The 23,788-nt window shown below is 46.8% G+C and overlaps 1 protein-coding gene across 1 annotated transcript; it reads left to right on the forward strand.

The window, feature by feature from the left end:
* Nucleotides 1–8,217: 8,217 nt before the first annotated feature.
* On the forward strand, nt 8,218–19,554 carry LOC309684500 (E3 ubiquitin-protein ligase RBBP6-like; the record flags this gene model as incomplete). The annotated part of the gene is made up of 5 exons (XM_082500400.1): nt 8,218–8,383; nt 12,583–12,682; nt 14,420–14,435; nt 19,039–19,127; nt 19,542–19,554. 5 exons carry the CDS (start codon nt 8,218–8,220, stop codon nt 19,552–19,554), a joined length of 384 nt encoding a protein of 127 aa, XP_082356526.1.
* Between the last annotated feature and the right edge of the window lie 4,234 nt (nt 19,555–23,788).

Consider the following 23,788-nt stretch of genomic DNA (forward strand, 5'->3'; position numbering starts at 1 on the left):
AGGCTTCCTCCAGAGAAGACGGCCAGGCCCAGCTGGCAGGAGGACGAGCACCTCACTGCACAGTGCGAGCCACACAGTGAGCCCTGGGCCCTTGTGCGGGACAACTGGCCCTCCGCCCTCACGGGGGTGGTCACAATCACCTGGCAGTGGCTTCCTGGCTAGGTCATCGCTTACCCAGCCGCTGACCTCCCGTGTCACAATCAGCTGGCAGGGACATCCTCCGTGTGTCACCGCCTGCTACCCAGCTGCTACCGTTACCCAGGCTCCCTCCTCGGCACTGAGCCCCTGCCTCGGAGGCGGCCAGCGCCACCCCATTCCGCTGAGGACAGGGCCGCAGGGAGGCTCAGGCAGCGACCTCTTGCTCGCTTTGCAGCTGCTTCCCCTGTATCAGGGACCAGCTGCCTCCGGCGCAGAGAGCTCTTTGCTAGCCCTGGTCCTTCCCTCTGCAGCTACACAGCTTGTTGCCATCTTCCCATGAAGCTCACTCCCTTCTTGCTCCCTTGCTCCCTCCCCAAGCCCCCAGCTGCCCCACCTCTGACAGCGCAGCCCTCCAGCTCTCCCAGCCCTCCATCCGCACAGTACCTGCCACCAGGAGGGGAGCCTGTCTCCGGCAGAGACAGCAGCTCCCAAGCTGCCCCATTCCCTGGGCGGTGCCAGAGCTCCAGCACGTGGAGCCAGGCCTCTCATCCCTGGCGGCAGACGGGGGTTCCCAAGGGAAAGGGAGGCCAGGGCATACACGCAGGCTGCCCTGCAGCTGCCAGGTGCCAGAGCGGAGGCCATCAGAGGGACCGTGGCTGAGCAGACATCAAGCCTCCCGCAGCTACATCACCACCTTGTAGGTCGTGCCGAAGCGCTGTGCCTGAGTGCCACCACTCTCCCAGGGCTGGGGCCAATGGCAGCCAGTCAGCAGGAGGTGCTGTGCCTCCTGGGATTGGCACAAGAGCTGTGCAACCTCTCGTGTGGCAAGGAAATCTCCCCGGGCTGGGAACCCTGGGTCACAAACAGCCCCCCTCCACTGGGCTCCACGCTCCCATCAGCGGGCTCCGGGGGCCAGGCAGCGGACTACCAGAGAACCATGAGCGCTGCCAAGGGCAGGACTGTGAAGGGGAGGAGGGCTACCAGCCAGCCCTGCCACGTCCTGCAGAGGCCAAAGCTCCTCTTCTCCCTCCCCGGTCCCAAATCTGGGTTCTTTACCCAGTGTGCAAGCCAGTAACACCCAGAGCAGAGGTATTTCCAAGTTTATTCCATTAAAGCACAGAAATGGGGTGCTCGTCCAAACAGGAGCACATCATACTTTCAAAAATCTCCACTTTTATACATTGATTATTACACATTCAAACAATTAATACATATGCATTTTCATCCTGTTTAATGATTGGTTGAGATTTCTTCGCTTCCTATGTAAATTAGTGCACAGACACTGTCTTCTTCCATTGTTCTCTTTTGAGTAGGTGGTATCATTTGTGTAGGCGCTCAAGGAGTCCTGTGCTCACCACCTCCCCCTGCCAAAATTACCTTTTACCTACTTCTCCTCTGATCTTGACAGTTCCAAGTGCTTTTCTCGGTTTGCTGACCAGTCCTACAGTTCATCCCTCTCTTGACAGGAATGCCCTGCGTATCAACAATGCTACTTGAACAGCAGAAGGTTTCCTGGGTTACTTCCCATCAGGGAAAACCCAAATCCATGTAAGATCTTGTTCAACTGTCCTATTTCTATTGCCTCTCGTATATTTCTGCCGTCAAATTAGAAGGCAAATTATTTTCTCTTATTCTCTTTTGACTGATTCCCTGGCCAATCAATATACCACGGAGGAGACTGCATACTGTGCCATTCTCCTTGTTCTGCAGTCTTCCAAACGGAACTGACCTGCATTCCCCAGAAGAATCGATCACATGGTCCTCTTTGCTTAGTCAATCCAGGTTGCTGGGTCTCATCAGTACGCCAACTCCAATTTTTAGAATCATTCCCCAGAATCTTCCATTTCCCTAATCCAAACACCCTTTCCTTTTTCAAATTCAATCTTAATATCCTGCTTCCATTCATTAACATGGTATCAAAAGTCCGACATGCTGTAATTTAACTCACGTTCTGGATTTTCCGAAATCACTGGATTACCTGAAAAACTACATTAGTATTACAGATACGTAGGTTTTGATAAATCAGCATCAGCAACGTCACCCTGAAGTTCATTTTCAACTCTTTCCATTTCTTTAACACAAAATTCAGCTCAAATAAAATCTCTATGAATCCATAGGTGACTATCATTCTTTTAAACCATATGGAAGCTTATCGCAGGGAACATAGCCCACATTGCCATTTCTGGGCCCGGGGGGCTCCCTGTCTGTGGGAAGTTTGTGTCCCACGCTGCATCTGGCAGTGCCTGGTGCCTTGTTCCGCACCCTGGAAGGGGCATTGGAGAGAGGCTGTCTCTGACCTCGTGCTGAGGTCACCGCTGTGTGAATGGTGTGCTCCAACCAGCCCAAGCCTTTCCTCCTGGTGTCAGGACCCTTGCAAGGGTCCTTGCAAGCCCACGGGGAGAGGGAGAGCAGCTCCTACCCTGGGGAATGACAGGAGGTGTCTAACCCCCCCTTTTCTTTGAAGACGCTGCAGCACAGAAGCTTTCATGGAAGAGGATTTTGGCTAAGCAGGCAAGGTTTTTGTTCTTTATGAAGGCAGTGGGCTCAGGGACTCCACTGGATACAAAGGAAGTGCGGGCATTTGGCTGCCGGTGGTGACTCCACTGTAGGGAAGAGGCTTTCTGTGGGGCGGGAGCTGGGAGGAGATGGCCACGGAATGAGCAAGTGCGTGAGGAAGACTGTGGGCTCAGGGGATCTTCCCGCTACACTGGAGCAGGCCTTGCTTTCCAGTTCCTCCAGGGTAGCGCTGCAAAATCTGCAGGGGCAAAGCCACCGCAGGGAGTCGGGTGGTTTGCCTGTGGGAGGTGAGAGAAAGCCCAGCTGGTCTTGCTCCCGCTGCCTAAGGAGCACCTGTAGGAGTCACGCCTGCCCGTGGCCTCGTGCTCTGCTTGCAACAAAGGGCTTTGGATGCCGTCTCTGTGGGGAGAAAGAGCAGCCTAGGTGATGCCTGTGTCTTCTTTGCTCTCTTCTTCCCCTGGGAACTCTCCTCTAACTAGTGTGGCCGAGCGAGTTCTGGCAAAGGGCGAACAGATAACTGAGCTGCCCAGCACGACCGACGGGAAGCACCACAGTGCGTACTTATGTGAATGCAAAGCCATCGTGGAATCGGTGCTTGTGCCTTTGGCTCACCACTACCTGGCAACAGGCGATGCTGCCAGAGCCTTTTACTATCTTCTGGAGTGTCTGGCTGCCTACCTGCATGTCTCCGACAGCTACACGGTGAGTTGCCGCGCTTGCCAGTCCCCACTGTGCATGGAGTCCTCTCGGTCGCCTGGCTCTGGGCAGGGCACATTTGCCGTTGCAATAGGACATGCCTTAAGAAGGCCTTGGAAGGGCAATGCTGGGGTCGGACCCTGACTTTTTCCTCCGGTTTGCCTCTTCTGCGGCAAGAGACACAGGCCACCGTGCCCTTAGCACGAGGGGCATTAGCAGGGAGGCGGTCGGAAGGATCCCTGGTGCCTGTGCTCTGAGCTGGTGTGACAGTGTGTGAGCGGGCAGCACCAGGGGAGAAACAGGCCTTCTTAAGGCAGATGCCAGTGGCAGTGGGGGAGGACAAGGCTGGCTGAGGGCTCTGCACCCATGCTCACCTTCTCTCTGTGTGCTTGTGCACAGGCCCTCGTGAAGCTGAACGAAGCAGAGGTCCTGAGGAACTTCTTAAAGAAGAAAGTGAGGGTGATAGCCCACTTTGACGAGGCCACCTTCTTCAGCCTCAAAGGGGAGGTAAAGAGACGGGGAGGCCTGGAGGGATCTCCTGGGAGACAGAGCTGGATGCCTTCCCCAGTTGTAGGGGATATCCCTGGCATCTCCAGCCACCGACACGTTCCTGCAGTCTCTTGGGCAACGAGAGCAGATCAGAGTGTTTCTCTTTTCCTGAGCAGGTTTGCTGCCATATGCAATGCACGAAGCTGGCTGAGCAAATGATCAGGGAGACTTTGAGACTGCTCAACAAGCAGTTTCCCCGCACCTGCATTGGAGCCTTTCTGAAGTCTCAGGTGGAAAAGTTCTGTGTGGTGAGGTGTGGTGTGGTGTGAGAATGAAGAAGCTCAGGGGACGACACACTTTTTCTTGCCAGTTGCCCGCTTTGCTTGGCTCCCCTAGCACTCTAGTGCCAACAGGCCCTGTGGAGCGCTCGGCCTCCCCCGGTAGCGCTTCTTTGCCCCCTTCCACTCTGGCAGCCCTCTTAAGACAGATACCAGTGGCAGTGGGGGAGGACAAGGCTGGCCGTGGCCTCTGCACCCACGCTCACCTGCTCTCTGTGTGCTTGCCCACAGGCCCTCGTGAAGCTGGACGAAGCTTCATGCAGCAACATGCCTTCAGGATTATTCTCATAAGATCCCACTGCCTGCTTCCAACTCAACCAATCCGAAGTAGTCAAAGGTACGTGTACAAACACAGGATTGCCATCAGGACCAACAGCCTGAATTACTGTTTATGTCTTCTAGTTCTTCCAGGCACAGGAATTAATACTTCACCCTCCTCACTTGAATAATCAATATGAGCTTGTTTTGGGGAGGCTGCCAACAATTGCACAGCCTCCTTCGGATTTCCTGATTCATTTCTTCCCATTCCACAATCAGTACAAAGAGAATTCTTTTGTTCCTTCTTATTCAAAACATATATCCCAACCTGAGGTTTAGTATCCACTAAACCACATTTCTTTCTAACATCCCAGTTACTTCTCAGAGCAAACCCAAGGTATTTCATTCCCTTTTTCAGTTGGGCGACAAAACAACATTAATTGCAATGCAGTATTACATTTGAAAGACCCATTTTCTGGCCATTTTTTACAATCCTCCAATCCATATTGTGGCCACCATTGATTACAATATCACTTGAATTTATCTTTAGTCATGGGCTCTCCTCCAAATTTATTCAAGTCTTTACGATGCATCCTAGGGGAGAACAGGAGGCTGTCACCTGAGAAACAGCAGCACCCATGGCTGTACCGAAAAACAATTCCCTTATTCAGTGTTGCCTAAAAACCCAAGGAGGACTCGAACCCCCAAAGGGGACTCGAACCCCCGCTCTAGATGGGGGCTGCAGGCAAGGCCTGGGAGGCAGAAGAGGGGCAACACGGCCCCAAGGGCCCGGGGCTCGGCGCAGCTCCCGCTCTCTGCACTGCCAGGAAATTTTTGAGTTCGGGCCCTTCTCTCTGTCTGCCTGTCTGTCCCTTCCGGCCTTCCTCTCCTCTAGCTCCAGCCACTCGCCTGTCCTCGCCTCAGGGGCAGCCCCGGCCCTCCCCTCAGCCGGTTGCAGCTGGAGCCCAGACTGCAGCTCCAGACCCAACATGGCCGCCGGGCCACCCTGGGCCACGGGACTACAGCTCCCAGCATGCCCTGGGACTACAGCTCCCAGCGTGCTGCGGGGCACACCTTCCTGCCCTCCGCCCCTGTAGGCCCAGCGGCCCCGCCCCCCCCCAACCACAGACACTTCCCTGGGGCTGCCCCAGCACAGGGCCAGGCCCTGGAGCCCCTGTGGGGCCGAGAGGAGGAGCAGGAGAGAGGGAGAGAGCGGCAGAGAAGGCTGGGACGGGACGGCAGAGTGGCTGGAGGGGATGGCAGAGGGACAGAGAGCTGAAAATGTGCGCTTGGAGCCTTCTTGGCCGCTTACCCTTTGATTTCAATGGGGTGCTCTACTCTGAATCTTTCAGTGTTTCTGCTGAGGGATCACAGTTAAAAGGATAAAGCAGATGGTCCTCACCCACATGCACACCTTCCTCCCCCTGCTCCCGGTGGACAGACAAAATCTTGGGGCTGCGTTGTTTTACTAAAGGTGTGGGAGATATCCAGCGTCAGGGGAGCTGTACAGCCAATGGCTGCGGGTGCCAGGGCCTTGACCAGCGTCACCTGGAAGGGGAAAAAGCAAAAAAGGTGCCCATGGGGCACGTTCCCAAGGACGTTTATTTGTAATTTCTCATTGTACATTGCTGTAGGTGTGCCTTGGAACGCTCAGCCCGCAATACTTCGTCCTCTTCCTCCCCCGCTTCCTTTGCCTGATCATCTTCCTCCTGTTCCTACTCCTCCTCGCTGTCATTCTTTTATCCTTCTTCTCCTTCTGTCTTTCCTCCTGTTTGTCGTTGCTGTAGTCATCCTCCTTCTCCTCCTCTTCCTCCCCCTTTCTCCACTCCGCCTCCACAACTTCATCCTAACCCTCCTTCTCCTGTTAGTTGTCCTTCTCCTATTCATCCTCTTGTTCATCCTCTTCTTGCTTCTCCTCCTCCTTCTTCCCCTTTTTTTCCTGCACCTCCTCCACTGCCTTTTTTCTGTTCCTCTTCTTCCTGGATGTCGTCGTCCTCCTCCTCCTCTTCCCTTTTCGTTCTCCTTCTCCTTCCTCCTCCTTCTCTTCCTGACACCTTCTCCTCCTCCTGCCCCTCTACCTCCTCCTCCTCCTCCTCCTTCTCGTCCTGCTCCTCTTCCTCCTCTTGTTTCTTCTTTCCCACATTTTCCTTCTCCTCCTGTTGTGCCTCTTGTTGCTCTTTCTTCCATTCCTCCTCCTGCTCATCCTTCTTTTCTCCCTATTTTCTCTCCTGCTCCTAGTGCTGTGCTGCTTGTTCCTCTTCTGACAGTTCCTTGTGTTCCTCCTCCACCTTTTCTTCTCCTTCTCTTGCTCCTCCTCATGTTCTGTCTTCCTTCTTTTCTTTCTCTTCTTCCTCCTTGTTCTCATCTTCATTCTGTGTTCCTGGTGCTCTTCATCCCCTTCCTCTTCCTTCTCTGCCATCCACCAGTTCCTCCTGTTTGTCCTCCTTCTTTTTCTCTTTCTCTTGTGTGTCCCGCTGTAGATTCTCTGTGAGGGGGTCATCCCAGCGTGGTTGGCTGGGTGCCAGCGTGACTGTGGTGGCTCGGGGGTGGTCTCTGTCACCACACGACTCAGCGACAGATAAAGGGATTCCCCGTTGAGAAAGGCTTTTCCATCTGCCCTTTTCTCTTGTCAACATGAGAAACGTTGAGATTAAGTAAGATTACAAGCAAATTTGCATTCAAATGCTTTCCATTACTACCAAGCAGGTAGTGATTTGAGCATCCACACTACCTTTTGTTTTTCTTTTTCTTTTGAGGCAATGTGTCTATTTGGCTTTGACAAATTTAAAACCCATCCAGGTTTACCACGTTCAATAATTAATGTACTTTGCCCTTATCTTTTGGTGGATTTCTTGCTGAGAAAAATCAAGTCCTTGAGAAAAATATCACAAATCTCAAAATTTGGTCATGTTTACTCAAATAAAGTCTCTATAAATCTGTAGGGGATTATCATTGCTTTAATTAAGATGGAAGCTACCATCATTTAGATTAACGTTTCCAATATTTCAAGGTGATTCACTTTAGTGCAATTAAGAATGTACCCCTTTCAATTAATACGCGACACAGGACAGCATGTCCTGGCCACCAAGCAGTGACAGCCTGCGAGTTACAGGAGGGACACCACAGATGTGGAGGTGTGGCAGGAGGGACACCGTAATGACAGGCCCAGGGGTGGCAGGCCTGGGGGTGACATGACATGGGCAGTGACAGGCCTGGGGGTGACAGGAGGGGCACCGGCAGTGACAGTCCCGCGGGTGACAGGAGGGACACCGGCAGTGACAGGCCTGGGGGTGACATGACATGGACAGTGTCAGGCCTTGGGGTGAGAGGAGGGACACCGGCAGGGATAGGCCTGAGGGTGACAGCACACCAGCAATGACAGGCCTTGTGGTGACAGGCGTGACACCGGCAGTGACAGGCCTGGGGCTGACAGCACACCAGCAGTGACAGGCCTGGAGGTGACAGGAGGGACACCGGGCGGTGACAGGCCGGTGGTGACGGCACACGTGCCGTCTGTGGCCCTGTGCTGGGTCACGGGAGGCACAGTGGTGCTTTCGGTGTGCCGTTGCGCCTGCGCAGTGAGGCGTGGGCAGCGGCCCCTGCGGTTGTGGGTGGTCAACCCCTCGGCAGGTGGCTGAGGCCGGGGCACCCGAGTCGCCATAGCGACGGGTCGGGCCCGGCAGCGCTGCGTGCGAGAGAGGGAGCGGAGGCCGAGCCAGGGCTGAAACGCTGTCTGCCTTGGTAGATGCCGTCAAGGAGAAGGCACCGCCTGGCCCCGACCATGTCATGCGTCCACTACAAGTTCTCCTCCAAGCTGAACTATGATACGGTCACTTTCGACGGCCTCTGCATCTCCCTCTGCGCCCTCAAGCGCCAGATCATGGGCCGCGAGAAGCTGAAGGCGGCCAACTGCGACCTGCAGCTCAGCAACGCCCAGACCAAAGAAGGTATGTGGGGGCAGTGGGTGCGGGGCCTCGGGGCAGTGAAGGAAAAGCAGCTGCTTCGCCAGGTTCTCTTCAATGTGGTGTTGCCTCAAGGGGAAGTTAAAGAAGAAAGAACTTGCATACTTGAAAGAGCATCCCTCTTGTTTGTCAGTGAAAAGGTCCTGCAGGCTGTGTTGCACCCTGCCCTTGGTAAAACAATTTTAAACTTGGAATATTCGTGACACAGATGCTTATTGAAGCTGTCGTAAGGGTGTTTTCCGTGCAAAAACGCAAAAATACCCCAGTGGTTTTCAGAGCAAAGCTAGAGAATACATTTTGGTGTAACATGTACGAATTCCAAAGTTTGGGGTTTTATGTATAGCTGTGAGTTTTAGTTCTCGTTAGTCAGATGTAGATGCTTAAAGTTGCTTTCAGAAGAAAAAGGAAGAAACTAGACCAGGTTATTCTGCCTCCCTGGGATGTTGGGAATTCCTACAAGTGGACATAAAGTATTGGGGGGTTATATCTTGGTCTGTGCTGGATGGAGTCCTGACTAAATGTTGAAATGATCTTGGAAAGGACAAAGGGAACCTTGAGTGAAGATGGCTTTCTTGTTCAGATTTTTCCGAGGACGCTAAGCTGTTACAGTTCCCTAACTGTTACTTTTCATGATGGAAATCCAGTACTAGAAGCAATGCTAATGTAAGCTAAAAGTCAACAGGATTTTAAACCTCGGTGGAAAAATACGATACGATGGACTCTTTTTAAAATGCTGGGAAGTCAAAATGGATGGTGGGGACCTATTTTCAAAAGGGCTTGTGGGGATGTCCTCTTCCGTGCTTACTTTAGAGGCACGTTCTAAAAAGGCCGAAGTCCATTCAGAAAGCCTCTCCCCCGGAATGGTGCGTTTAAACTCACCTCCAGTGTTTTCAACGCTGTGCAAACTGTGCATTTTAGAGAAGGCATTTAAGCAGCTTTTAAAGCGTGCCCTTCACTGTGCCATTTTGTGTTGCAATGCTTATGGGGGGTTTCTTGGGTTACACTTCAGAGTGCAATGAATTCTTGGGCTGCCATGCAGCGTTATTATGTAGAGCTCTCAGAAAGGGTCTGGAGTTCCTGTTTGCCTGGTTGAGCTGAGAGCAAGTCGTGTACCCATTCCAAAGCCCACAGTGTTCTGGTGGGAGCCCTGCCTGTCTGGGAGTCAGCTGCTTTGACTGTGTCACCAGCGGGTTTGGGACCTCCTGGGGGTGTGCTGTCAGCCAGGTCCATGTCCCTTGGCCAGGGGCTTGGGGCAGGCTCAGTTTGGTTCATTACCACGTTGTCTCCAGCATTGCTTTCACTTTCCCAGTCACGCGCTGTAATGGTAAGCAGTGCCAGTGGGACATTAAGGCATCGGAGGGTCTATATAATGAGATTAGTGATCGAAAGTATGTTAGATTTTATTGACTCATCCTTTCAAAGCAATCGAGGTGCTGCTTTGGAGCGCAGTGCTGTATGATAGTAATAATGCAAATGAAAGTTCCCTGAGCCGTTTGGCCTTTACTTCACCGAGCTATTGTCTCGCTTCAGTTGCTCCGCTGACATGTGCACTGATTGACTTTTAAGGTGAATTCATTTTTCTATCAGTCTGTTATTAGACGGCTGGAGCTGTTATAGTTGAAATTAAGACCAATTGAATCAAAACCCGATTCACTAAATATTTATTAAGGTAGGAAAGCAAAAGCAGTGCTTGGTGGCCGGGGAGTCGCAGCTCCACCTAGGCTCGCGCCCAATGTAGCGGCCTTCTCAAATATATATAATACTTAATTATATAATCATAAGATTTCTCAATATGCTTATACATATGCATAACCTGTCCCCGCTTCATATTAAAATTAGCTTTGAGAAGTCATTTTCATAAACTCCTCCCAACTGCGCGTGCGCAATGCCTCCTGGTGGTGGTCGCTGAGGGTCTTGAGGATAAAGGCTGCTGATTCCTCTTCATCACCGCAAGTAACTTTTTGTCCCTGCGCAGACTCAGTTCTTCTTTGGTCTTTGTCCAGACCGCAGGGTTGGTTTCAGCCGCTTTTCAAGGCATACTCTTATTCGTTGTTTCACAATTTGTCATGCTTTGCTGACATAATCCGACCTTGTGGCTTAGCCCTGTCTGCACAATCATGCATATCCTGCCTACACAGCAAGATGTTGGCTATCTTGCCACCCTCCTGTGGAACAATGCCAGTTTCTAGGTTTGGTGAATAAACAATACTGATATTGCGGTTATATAAAACTTCAGTTACACCGGTTTCCAAGAACTGCATCTTATACAGAGCTAGTATATCCGTTTGGATAACAGTTACACAGTCTGAATCTATTTTACACTATTAGCTTTTATAGTTTATATAAAAAAAATACAGCTTGTGTTTGATTATAACAATACATAAGTCATGAAATCATAGCATGGCGATTAAGCTTTTCTTACTATGTATGCAGTTTTAATGTTTAACCTTAGCTTGGGATAATCTACGTCCAGATGGTTATTCAGCAACTGGTTGGATCAGCAAATTATCTTCTGTCACTTATTACAGAGCACTCTTCACCGTGCACTTAACCAGGAATTGAAAACAAGACGATTTATATATCTGTACATGCAAGGATACTCTATTCAGAAAGCAGATGTCAATGGTTCTCTTCTAATGGCCAATGAATTGTCACAAAATGCTAAAAGAGGACTTATTCCTCTTTTTGCATCATACACCTGTTGTGCATGTTCAAATTGACCTTCTCCTGACCTTCTCGACTGAAATGTCAGCCGAGCGGTTGGTGATGTGGACCAGAAAGGATGCAGTGTATGACTCCGTTCAGCAGGTAGAAGCAGCTGCTCCGGGCTTCTAGAACCGCAGGTGGTGTGATCTCCCACTTGTTTGCCTGGGCCTCAGTCCTGACTGAGCTCCTTCTCCACGAAAAAGTCCCAGCGCAGGCCCTTCTTGACAGGTGTCTGTGTAATGGTTAGATTTCCCTTTTTGAGAAGAGCTCTAGGGGTCGGTTTCAGGGTGTGACTTGTGTAAAAGCTTCCGGTTTCATCATCAGTACTCCTTTCTCCTACAATTTGAAACTCCTCTGGAGAAGTCCAGAGGAAGCTTGCTGTTGGGTCCCTTGCGGGGGAAGGTCAGGAATTAGTTTCAGCTAAATGATTGCTCAGTTTTCTGAAGAAGTGTTCTGTCATTTGGAAATAGAAGTAACATTTTCATCTCATTGTGGAAATAATGTCTTCTGGTAGGTATGTTTTGGTCTAAGAGAGGTTCCTGTTGGTAGGAATAATATACAGAAAAATGGAGCATAAATTGTGAACTTTTCCTATTTTGTGTATGATCCCTGAGAGAAACCACCTTGCCAGAGCTTGACTTGTTATACAGCGTAATACAGCGTAATTTTGAGTCTCTCTGCTCTGCAAAAAGGGAGTTGAAAGAATTCACATCCCTTTGGTTAATTCAAGCTAGACAATTAGCTTCTGAGGGGAGATACCACTTTAGCTGGAGCCAATTCTGCCCCACTTGTGAAAGCAAGCTCGAAATAAACACCAAACTTCTGTGATCCAAATTCTGACACTGCCATTTTGTTGCCATCCAAATGTAAAGCACTGAGCAGCTGAGAAGCGTGGCTGTCGGAGGATTGAGCTCCAACAAATAGAGAGAGATGGCGGGCTGTCTTCTGTGTCTGTAAGCCTTGAGCTCTAGCCGCATAGGTGGATCGTTTTTAGTGAGCAGCTATGAAAGCCGTGGCACCGAGTTTTCATGCTTTAGCCAAGTGCCTGTTGTGCTGCAGGGCAAGCTAGTCAGACTTCAGAATCTCGTTTCTTGGGGGGGGGACTTTGCTGTGGTTTGTTTTTCTCCAAAGATCTACTGGCATTGCAGCCTATCAGAAGCCAAAGCAAGCTAAGCTAGATCAGGAAAGAACCTCATGCATTGGCGGACTCTCCTTTAGTGACCTTTGAGACTATTTTGCTGTTGGCATTCCAACGATTAAAAAAGAAAGAAAAAGATTTTGCTGCTTGTGTAATTCTCAAGCGGGAAGATTTTTCGCAAGGTCCTGTTAGGGTGTTGAGGCGATCAAAGCGTGATGTTACCTGCAAAATTTTGCTTTTGTATCTGTCAAGGGGTCTCTGAAGTGCTGTGTAATTACCTATTAATATACGTGCTTACAAATTGAGTGATGTTTTTTCTCTGTGTTTCTGTTGTTTTCAGAATACACAGATGATACCACCCTGATTCCCAAGAACTCGTCGGTAATTGTCAGAAGAATCCCCGTCAGTGGAGTTAAAGCTACCAGCAAAACATCTGTTAGGTAAGTATCCCTAAAGCGTTGTGTGCTTTGTTGGGGGTTTGGGTGTGTTTTTTCATTGATACTAGTTTACAGGGACTTTCAGACTGTATGTTTCTTGTGAAAGCTGCTGTGACTTTTTGTTGTCACGGGGTAGATTTTAAGGTGTCTGTCCCAAAGGAGACTGTCATTTTTGACTGGCATGGGGTTCAAACTGCAACAATGGTAACTTTTAAGATGATTCTGTTGGGTTTGTTCTTGGAGTTGATTGTTCTGAGACCCAAGTTGTAGATCCTGTTTGCTCTGCGTGGAGAGATTCCTTGTGATACGTGTTTGCTTTTATTGCTGTGATAGTAGAGACAGAGACTCATTGTAGTGTAAACTTACAATTTGTGCCCATCTCAGAAGTGTCTGATTCTCAGTGTTTGAGTACTCTTGCATTTGGGAGAGCAGGGGGACGGGATATGGGAGGTATTCTTAGGGCCCAAACCTGCGGGTTTTGCGTACCAGCTCTAGAGGAACGACCAAGGGTTGCCATCTGGTGAACCCTGCAAAGGAGACATTTCATTCATAGGGGCTTCCTATTAGTTTCCTAAAGACAACGTCCGTTTCAGGCAAGCGAAAAAGAACAGTATGCTGAAGTGCATTGCCTTCTGTGCGAGTACGATGAATCCTTTCCGAACGTGAAACTCGTTCAGCAGTTTAGCACGTTACCAAAAGTTAGTCGTTATCTTTCTAAGTCTGTTTTTATGCTAAGCTGGTACCTGTGCTCCAGGTTTTAATTCTGTATTCCTAAGATTTATGAAGGACCGAGGATCGGGTATATTGATTAACATTACAGCTGTTCAAACGGAGTCCCGAGTACAGGATTATTGCTGTCCTTTATGTATCCATACAGACCCCTTCTCTATCAGCTACCTTAGCGTTGTTTGAATGGTCGTCTTGTCCAGCCTTCTTCAAGATATGCCTCTCCCCCACAATCAGTAGCTACTATTAGCTTGTGGCTTTGCCGTGTCTTTCCAATGTTGGTTCTCAATAAATCAACTGATGGGTTACAGTGTGTAATACATATTATGCGCCTAAAATCCTAGAAACTGCTTTGACGTGACATTTCTACTCCTATTTTAAGTCAATATAGCATATGTAACACATTTGGTGGCTAAATACAGTGGATATCTGACCACCGTGCTTGGGCTTCCGCAAAGAAGCACTGTTCTAAGGACTACGCTGCTGACATTTCTGTTCTTTGTCAGGTGACTGATTTTTGGTTCGCTTAAGGAAAGCTGCACTTTGAAGTGTCTAAACTATCACTCTTCTTTCTTAGCAATTGAAGTACTGTATCTGGTACTTATTTGCTATACTAGGGATATACAGATTGGCTAAAGTTCCCTTTGTATTTTGATGGCTGATTATTTAAGAACACAAACCGTAGCACAGCCGTCATGTTTTTGATACTTACGGATCAGCGACAAAATATCTGAGGACTTCCTCTTGCACTGTTGTATCCTCTACCTGTAGGGCTTAGGGGACTTTTTGACAAAGTAGAAATGTGATTTGGTTTGGTTTGTTTTTTTTTTTTTTTCTTAGTTGCACTGAACGTACCAAGAGAGAATGGTTTACGCGTACAAGTAAATTTCCACGTTCAGTAGGCTATCAGAACATAATGCTTTGGTGATCAGGTTCTATGATGTGTTTTCACTACTCTATGCTGGGTACAAGTGCTTTATTTTAAATTCTGATCACGTTTCTTTCTTCTTCTAGATGTGGAACTGAGCCAGTGAGTGGAACATCAGAAGCAGTATGTAAAACCCCAATCTCACTTTTTTTCTCCACGCTGCACTTAATAATAAACAATGTAGCCTTGTCTTAATTGCCCAAACATTAGCTTAATGTATTTTCCAGTAAAGCATAGTATATGTTGTAAATAGAAGGTATTTGCTTCAGCAAAGTAAAAACTGAGAAATGCCACCATTTGCACAGTTCTAATGTGAAGATGTGTATTTGTGCCTAGTGATGCATTGTGTTTCATATTGAATATGCTGGAATAGTTCCTGTATGACTGTGCTGTACAGATAGCACACGACCGATTTTAGATCTCGTAGGTTCACGGTTTGCACAGCTGAACACGGTGCCACGTTTGACACCTGTCCGTCTGTAGCTAGTAATATGTGTGTCTGTATAGGTGGTTGTGTGCTTTCTGTTTCTTGCAATAAATGTTGTCTGGAAGGTACTTTTTGCCATTTTCACATTGTATCACTTAGCTTTTGTTTTTAAATACCTTTTTGCCACATGAAAATGTTCTCAAAAACCACCGAGAAGCCCCTGTTTTTAGTCTTGGTCCTGTTTTTCCCTTTTGACGTGGGGGTTTAAACAAATGCCAAACCCAAGGTGCCCCATATGTTTTGAGGACAGTTCTGCTCAGCTACACGATTCCTTTCCATGTCCTTAAATAGTTGGGTGTTTGTTCCTATAACTGCATCCTTGCAGTGATATTGTTTGGGCCCCTCTGCATACATAAATGTCTTTAGTAGATTGCTGTGAATTTAACTATCGTTGCTACGCAAAGTGGTATTCTCAAGTGCTGCATTTGATCTTTCCACTTTCTGATTTGCCACTTGGGTGGAACGCTATGTGTAACTAGGCATTTCAAAATAGTCCTTACAGTGCGAACACCACTATTAGTTTTTGGGTTTCTTTTCCTCTTTATTTGAAGTATAACTGCCTTTTCTGCACTGGAATGATGTGGGGCATTACACTAAGCCTGGACCACTGGATCTGATCAGTTGGTTAGCTGTTGGGGTAACAATCTAGAAATTCGTCAACCCTGTCTCCGTGTTCTGTGTTCGGTGAAGAATACAGCCTCTGATTCTCGTGGAATGGTATACAATCAACTTAAAATGGTAAACTTTTTGTATGGAGGTCTAAAAGCACTAAGTCTGAATCTGACATCTGTAATTCTGTCACTGATTGGTTCGAATTCCTTTTTGGGCACTAATGCCCCTCATGGTGAGTTTGAGGAAGTTTAAGTGGCCCAGTGACCCTCGCAGTTTATGTCATGCATTTTGTATGCTGTTATGAGAGAACACAGGCCTTTTTTTCCACGTGTAAAAATAAGTGGCCTATGGAGCACGAAGCTTCAAAATACTTGATGGGGCTTCCTTTTAAATGGAACTAGGTACCAAATGTTCTGAAAAGAAGGAAAGTTGTATCTGCTGGTAAGACTCGCAATGGAAAGGAGGTCTCTCTTTCCAGATCAAGGCATTCCTCTCCAAAGGCGCATTGTCAACAAGTTTTTTTGTTAGTAATACAGTGATGTATGTGCTTTTGTCAACATACAGAGGAAGAATGATGAACTGGAGTGAGGAATCATCTTGTGCACGTAGGTGTTTTCTCCCCAGTCTGCTACAACTGCTCCCTTGAATTCTGCCACTACCTTAGGTAATAAAGGAGAAGAGCTTTTTCCAAGGAAGGGTTTTAATCTCTCTTGTGATCAATTTAGTGACCTCTTGAGGAGAGCTGTTTGGTCTCCATCGTGAAGTTGTGTGCTATATTTTTGAACAATTTAAGACGTAATAGGCAGAGATTCGAGTGTCTTTCTGATACTGTTTTACCAGGGTAAGCTTAACTGCTGCTTGTGTCCTAATATAGTTCAGTAGACTGGGAATGGAACAAGAGAAGGGTTACCCTTTTCTCTTGTGGAAGAACTGCACTTCAGTAGTAGTTCTCACTAGACACCGCTGTCCGTTACTAGCTAGTGGCCCGAGGAATTCCTTCCTGCGAGGTGTTCCAGCAAGGAGCTGGGAGGGAGGAGTGTGGAGAAAAAAAGCTATGGGACTGTGCTCTGAATCCATGTTTTCATCCTCCCTAAAAATGGGCTTTGGTCTGATAGCAAGGAAAATAATATGAAAGGCTCACGCTTCCCGACTTGATTTGGATAGTATGGCCTGTGGTCTAATAAAAGACAAGAAATCCGTTTTCTCGGTTTCTATAGGATTCTCTGTTATGGTAAACACCTCTATTTCAATATCTTGAGCACTTAATTTTTTTTCTAGCCAAAGCGGTGGGTTACTTTGATGGCTGATGTTTTGCATTGGTGTTTTTGTTTGGGTTTTGTGGGGTATGGTGAGTTTGGCATGTTTAAACTTCTTGACAGGAGGGGCAGAGTTCACGTTTCAGGGCTGATACGCCTGTGCTTTATTGTGACAGGTAACTGCTGTGTTCATAAAAGCACAGCCGCCTGCATTTACAAATGAGACGTGAACTGATTAACTTACAAACTGCATGGAAAATAAGTTTCCTGTAGCGATGCTTCCTGCTTGAATAAAGGGAAATATTGTTTCTAAATCCTTTCTAGCTGAAAGTTGACAGCTTCCTAAGCCCTTTGACTTTGAAGCAGTTGTGAGCATTTGAGAAGGGTCCCTCTCTGAGAAATGTGGAGCAATAAGTTGATCTCAAGCGGGTTTGGTAATTTCAGTGTCTTCCCATTGACCACGGAGGCACTCTTAAGCTGTCACAGGTTTGGACTTTGCTTTGGAGAAACACAACTTACGGTAGGGTGGAAATGCCTCCTTCAGTGACACCCAGAGGCTCTAGTGCAGACTGTCAGACTACAGCAGAGGTGATCTATTGCTATGTTTTGGTTGCAGAACTTGAATAAGGGTTTCATTTTTTGTGAACAGGTTGGTGACTCTTCTGCATCTATTTCTCTGGCCCAGCTTACTGAGGTATACGTATATTCTTTTCAAATACTGATAGAAAACAAGAGTGTTTGCTTTGTGTTTTTAAATCTTGTACTGTGATCTGTAGCTGGATAAGTGTTGTGATTTGACCAAAACTTCCATTTAATCTCTAATAATTTAAAATATTTATTTTAACTTTAAAATGTGTGTATATTTTGATCTTGTCCTGTCAAGCGTGTTTCCTGGTTTGGGAAGATAGAAGGGGCGTACCTTACCAGCTTCAAGGTAGTTGATGTAGTATTAGTCATCTTCAAGACACAGAGAAGCAGCACTTCAGAAGCAGGTTCCCCTGTTTCATACGTTTTGTTAGGTTTGTGTTGGAAACGAACACAATTTTTACAGAAGAATTTAATTGGCTGTAAGCTATGGGGGTTTTGAAGAGCCGAAATAGAAGTGTTTCTGTAACATGGCCAATTGCACGGCAATTTTTGAAATTCTAGTCGTTCTAGTTTTAGATCCATTCTTCGACTGCTGCACAATTTCCTAACTTGTAGTACATATTCAGTGGACAACTCAATCTAACTTGTTTGAATGCAGACTGTGTAAATTGTGAAAATGCGCCCACTTGTTTATAGGCATATACCAATGTGTCTGTGTGTCGTATTTGCAGATGTGTAACTGTGCACTAGGGATTGCACGTTGGGCAAAGACGTAGTGCCAGTCGTTTAAATTACGAGTCCTTAAAGGTACAAAGATTAGAGAAGGCAGGGCCTAACGCAGAGGGGCTGGTTCTTTCTTCTGAAAATAAAGGCTGGAGTTCCTTTCCGAGAAAGCAAAATGTCTTCCTCCTGGGAACTTCTTCCCTCTCTCACTGCAGAAATTAAGTTGCGTACTTCGACAACAAAAAAAAAAAAAAGTAGTTTGGAAGGCAAGCACCAAAAGAAATTAGGCTCCGTTAGTGCTGTCCATAAACATGTCCTTGGTTGTGTAAACTCGTGTAAAGTTTTACTCTACAATGTAAAAAACTGTCCCAGTGGTGTACACATTGAAGCTTTTGAGAAAATGTAACTATTTCAGAAAAAGACAGCAACATAACATAAGCTCAAAAGTGTTCCTTACTCGAACCTCTTTAGTGCAGACCGGCTTTGCGTGGAGGCCATGTGTTCAGAGTTCTCTGTTGTATTATTGGTGTGTATTAAATGCTCTCTTTGAATTTGGGCATTTTCCTAGTAGTGCTTTGTGGGTTTGGGATGTGTTTTGTAAACTGTTTGGGTTCCAACAAATGAGTCAGGTATCTCCAAAGTGTTCTGTAAATGTTGATGGAAAGGATTTCATAGGTGTTGATCTGGATTATGTTACTGTTGAGAAAAAACTGTGTATCTGAAAGAAGCATTTAACAAAATGTTGAAAGCAGTTGGTTGCTTTTGTGACTGAATGCATATAAAACCAAAACCATGGCTGGCTGATTTGAACAATAGGTGCTTGCAGGGCCAAACCCTTTACAGTCCCTCCCATAGAGCCTGCCTGTATCTGGAGTCTGGTGTGTAATTGGAGCACTTGAACAACTGCTTCTGAAAAAAAAAATAAAAATAGATGGCTTCAATAATTTGAAGATCTGATTGTGCAAAAGGTTTATGTCACAGTCTGTGTGGGCTTAACTGTGTTTCTAATGTGCATGTCAAATAATTACCTGTTAAGCAGACCGCCGATCTGGCCGAAGCCAATGCTTCCGAAGAAGATAAAATAAAAGCTATGATGACACAGTCCTGCCGTGACTATGATCCAATCAAGTAAGTGCTGATAGTGTCAAATCTGTTCTTCGAAGATTATAGAAAAATTGTAAAGGTGTTTGTTTTAACAAGAGAGACACGTGCCTACCTTTTTTTTTTTTTTCCCCAAAACACTTTTAGTTACACGAAGAAACCTTTGGGTCTACTTCCCCCGTCATATACTTGCTTTCACTGTGGAAAACCTGGCCACTACCTAAAGAACTGTCCAAGACGCAGGGTAAGATTGTGGGGGACTTCTGGTGTTACTCACTTTTTGTTCTTTTCCTTTGGCAGTTTCGTAAGCAAAGCACGAGCACTCCTATTAAGAATTGTTTTTCTTGGGGTGAAATACAGAGGTTCTATGGCAATGTTGCAAAGCCCTTAAAAATTCAAGGGATTGCTGGCATTCTAAATGTAACATCTTCTTTTTTCTAGGTCATGGACATGAAATATGTCCATAGGTCTTTCTCTGTGACCTTTCAGGCATACTTTTTATATATTTCAATAGTATTGGAAATTTTTATTTTTTTAATTCTTTTAATGACACTTCACAGATTTTAGTATTTCATCTGCAACCCCGATGTTTCTGTTGATGCCATGTATTGAATATTTGCGTGTTTTAACTACACCAGCCTCCGGCTGAGTATTCATGCCATTTAACGTTTGTCACTGAATGTATATGCACGAGGTACGAATTCGAGCTTCGTATATAGATGGTGAATATAAGTTTCCCCTGTGGCTGATTCTGAGCACTGAATTAGGCTCTCCCTCTGAACTGGAGCGGGTTTGTGGCTCTTCTCGGGGTGGATGCTGAGCTATGGGATAACTCACCCTGAAGCAACCCGAAGTTAAGGCAAAGGGCATCGGATGAGTTCCAAACACTGCTCGAGAATGTGGAATATGCTGGCTATACTCATTTAGGAAAATAAGCATTTCACAGAATCACAGAATCACAGAATTATCAGAGTTGGAAGGGACCTCTAGAGATCATCTAGTCCAACTCTCCTGCTAAAGCAGGATTGCCTAGAGCACATTACTCAGGACTGCATCCAGGCGGGTCTTGAAAATCTCCAGGGAAGGGGACTCCACAACCTCCCTGGGCAGCCTGTTCCAGTGCTCTGTCACTTTCAGTGAAGCTTTCAGTAAAGCAACCCTTGCGCTAGGTAAAAGGAGAGGATGAAAGGCTTTTGCTGCCTAAACTAATCGTTGGAATGTCGTTTCAAGTGTGGCTCTTGAGATGAGATGTGTCTGCATTTCTTTTCTGCACAGGACAAAAATTTTGAGTCTGTTCCCAGACTTAAAAGGAGCTCAGGAATTCCAAGCAGTTTCATGATGGAGGTGAAAGATCCCAATACAAAGGGTGCTATGCTGACAAGCACTGGAAGATATGCAATACCAACTATTAATGCGTAGGTCTGGAATTAATTAGACTGACCAAAAACTGAGCAAGAGAAACCATGCGTCAATATCTGAGTGGCAATGCAAGCGAGTTGGCCAGCATCTGTAGATACGGGGGAGGAAGCACCGTCATTATACCTTCACCTGAAAACCGGTGACACTTTCTAATGTGAAAATAGGCTGGTCCCAGTGCTCGTGCCGCTGGGAGTTGGTTAAACGTGTTGTATGCTAAGAACCTGTATTTCAGCAAAACACTTCCGTAGTGTTGACAGTTGGAGTTGTTCTCTTGGAAAGCTGGTTTGGCCTCTGTTTTATGTTTCAAAGGCTTCTTGTAAAATTTAACAACTGGCTGTCGGAGTGAGATTTCCTCCCCCTCTGAGTCCTATCAAATCTCATGGGTGAAACAGACTGAAGTTTTCCTGTTGCTGTAAACTAAGAAAATGCTACGGTGTGCTGCCCAGAGTGGCTTTACAAAAAGGGAGTTGGTAGCAGTTCTGTTTTTCTGTCGTGGATCTCCTTTGGTGGAAGCTGTAACATAGACTTCTTTCATTTATAAAATGTAATTACTCAGGGACTAACTATGTCCTGAGCCTGCAATTTACATGTACCCCTGGCAAAGGAGGGGTGGGATTCATTTCACCTGAATTCTAGCTGTCAGAAAATGTTTTTTCTAGTCTGAGCTCATCTCTTAGGTGATCCAATGAATGGGAGAGTTCTGCAGAAGGAAAATTGTGCCCCCCTCCCTTCTCTGGTGTTGTAGCTCTAGAAAAGTCATTTAAACTAAGTGCCTACGTTTTAGAAGGCTAATGTGGAGTGGGAAGAATTGCATCTGTTATCTTCCTTTGGTAAAGTCCTAAGCTTGGAAAAGTTTTCCTTTACCCATCTTTAACTTTTTTCTTTTTCCTCCCCCCCCTCCCCTCCAGGGAAGCCTATGCCAGAGGAAAGAAGGAGAAGCCTCCCTTTTTACCAGAGGAGCTGTCCTCCGCCTCCACAGACGATCCTCTTCCAGATCAGTTGTTATGTCTCATTTGTAAAGATGTAATGACCGATGCAGTTCTTATTCCCTGCTGTGGAAACAGTTATTGTGAGCAATGTAAGTGTCAGCCCCGTGTTTGTTAATTCAAAACGTCAAATCGGATCTTCTGAAAGCAGAAATCGGAGATAACAAAATTGCTTTCTTAGCGGTTCTAGTTAATACTTAAGTATACCCTGAAGAGCAAAGGACTCTCCTCCTATAAAGGAGAAAACAACGAGGCAGAAAGCTTTTTTGCCTTTCTATGCGTTTCGTTAAATCCTCTTTACATGCGAAGGGACGAGTATGAGAAGAGTGTGTAATTGGGCAGGTGATTACAGTATTAGCGATGGAATGCATTTAGTTTGTCCACAGTCCTTTTTCTCATCCAAAATGACATAGCCCACTCCGGTGACTCCCTGTGGTCTGCAACAAAAGGATAGTTTGGCATTTATTCCACATTCTTCTCCACGGGAGAGTGGGTTAAAACCTTCAGAACTCAAACCTAGTAACGTTTTTGAGATGTGTTTTATTCATTAACCTTGAGGTTGGTGACTTCTCACTGTCCTAGATGCTGGGAAAAAAGATGAGTTGAGGCATCAAGACACAGCCTGCTCTACATCTTCAAATGTTACAACAGGGAAATATCAAAACTGGATAGTTACTTGCTGCACAGTCAACATTTTTTACACTGTTGACCATTTATAGCTTCATGCTCTCAACTCAAGGTGAAATTCACCATTAATGGTAGACGTCTTTTGATAATTGATTAGAACCCCCTAAAATGCCCTTAGGTCGGCTAACACCCATTGTCTAATCCTTAGTTTTTAATCACTAATCAATAGTGCCTCATCATCCAAACTACTTGATGATTCTATTTATTCACAGGTATTAGAACAGCATTACTGGAGTCTGAGGAACATACATGCCCAACATGTCATCAGGCAGATGTTTCTCCTGATGCTTTAGTTGCCAACAAGTTCCTACGCCAGGTAACGTGAGGACTTTTACGTAAACTGTTTGTAGGAAAAGTTTATTTGTAACAAGCTGAAAGGGAAGAAAATCTTCATTTGTATCTCCTTAAGCAAGGCTAAATGGAATGAAGCTAAGTGTACTTTTCAAATACGTTATCTGCTGTTACAGGAGCTTCCAACTCTTTAAAAACAATCAGGACACACTTCTGCTTACCGTGGTTTCCTCACTTTCAAATTGGGTGTTAACACAGAAGTCCTTTAAGTACAGATACCCTAAGTTGCCGGTCATTAATACCACTGTTTAGAAGACTAGGATGGGGAGCAGAATGAAGTCCCTGTAATCCAAAGGGAAATGGTGAGGGACCTGCTTCAGCACCTGGAGGTGAACAAATCTATGGGGCCAGATGGGATCCGCCCAAGGCTACCGAAGGAGCTAGCGGAGGTGCTCACCAGGCCACTTTGCCTCATTTATGAGCAGTCCTGGATAACTGCGGAGGTGCCAGCTGACTGGAGGTTGGCAAATGTGACACCCACCCACAAGCAGGGCCGGAAGGAGGATCCAGGGAACTACAGGCCAGTCAGTCTGACCTCAGTGCCTGGGAAGGTCATGGAACAGATCATCCTCGGTGCCATTGCACGGCACATGCAGGAGAATAGGGTGATCAGGCCCAATCCGCATGGGTTTGTGATGAGGGATGTGGATGAGGGAAAAGCTGTGGATGTTATCTAGCTGGATTTTTGCAAAGCTTTTCACACCGTTTCCCACAGCATTCTCCTGGAGAAACTGGCTGCTCATGGCATGAACAGGTGTACTCTTTGCTGGGTAAAAAACTGGCTGGATGGCTGTGCCCAGAGAGTGGTGGTGAATGGAGTTAAATCCAGTTGGTGTCCAGTGACGAGTGGTGTCCCCCAGGGATCGGTGCTGGGGCCCGTTCTCTTTAATATCTTTATCAATGACCTGGATGAGGGGATCGAATGCACCCTCAGTAAGTTAGCAGATGACACAAAACTGGGCGGGCGTGTTGATCTGCTTGAGGGTAGGTTGGCTCCGCAGAGGGATCTGGACAGACTGGACGGATGGGCCGAGGCTAATGGTATGAGGTTCAACAAGGCCAAGTGCTGGGTCCTGCACTTGGGTTCAAACAACAACATGCAGCACTACAGGATTGGGGCGGAGTGGCTTGAAAGCTGCCCGGCAGAAAAGGACCTGGGGGTGTTGGTGGACAGCCAGCTGAATATGAGCCAGCAGTGTGCCCGGGTGGCCAAGAAGGCCAACAGCATCCTGACCTGTATCAGGA

The sequence above is a fragment of the Vanellus vanellus genome (assembly GCF_965231255.1).
Source record: "Vanellus vanellus genome assembly, contig: HAP1_SCAFFOLD_380, whole genome shotgun sequence".
NCBI classification, from domain to species: domain Eukaryota; kingdom Metazoa; phylum Chordata; class Aves; order Charadriiformes; family Charadriidae; genus Vanellus; species Vanellus vanellus.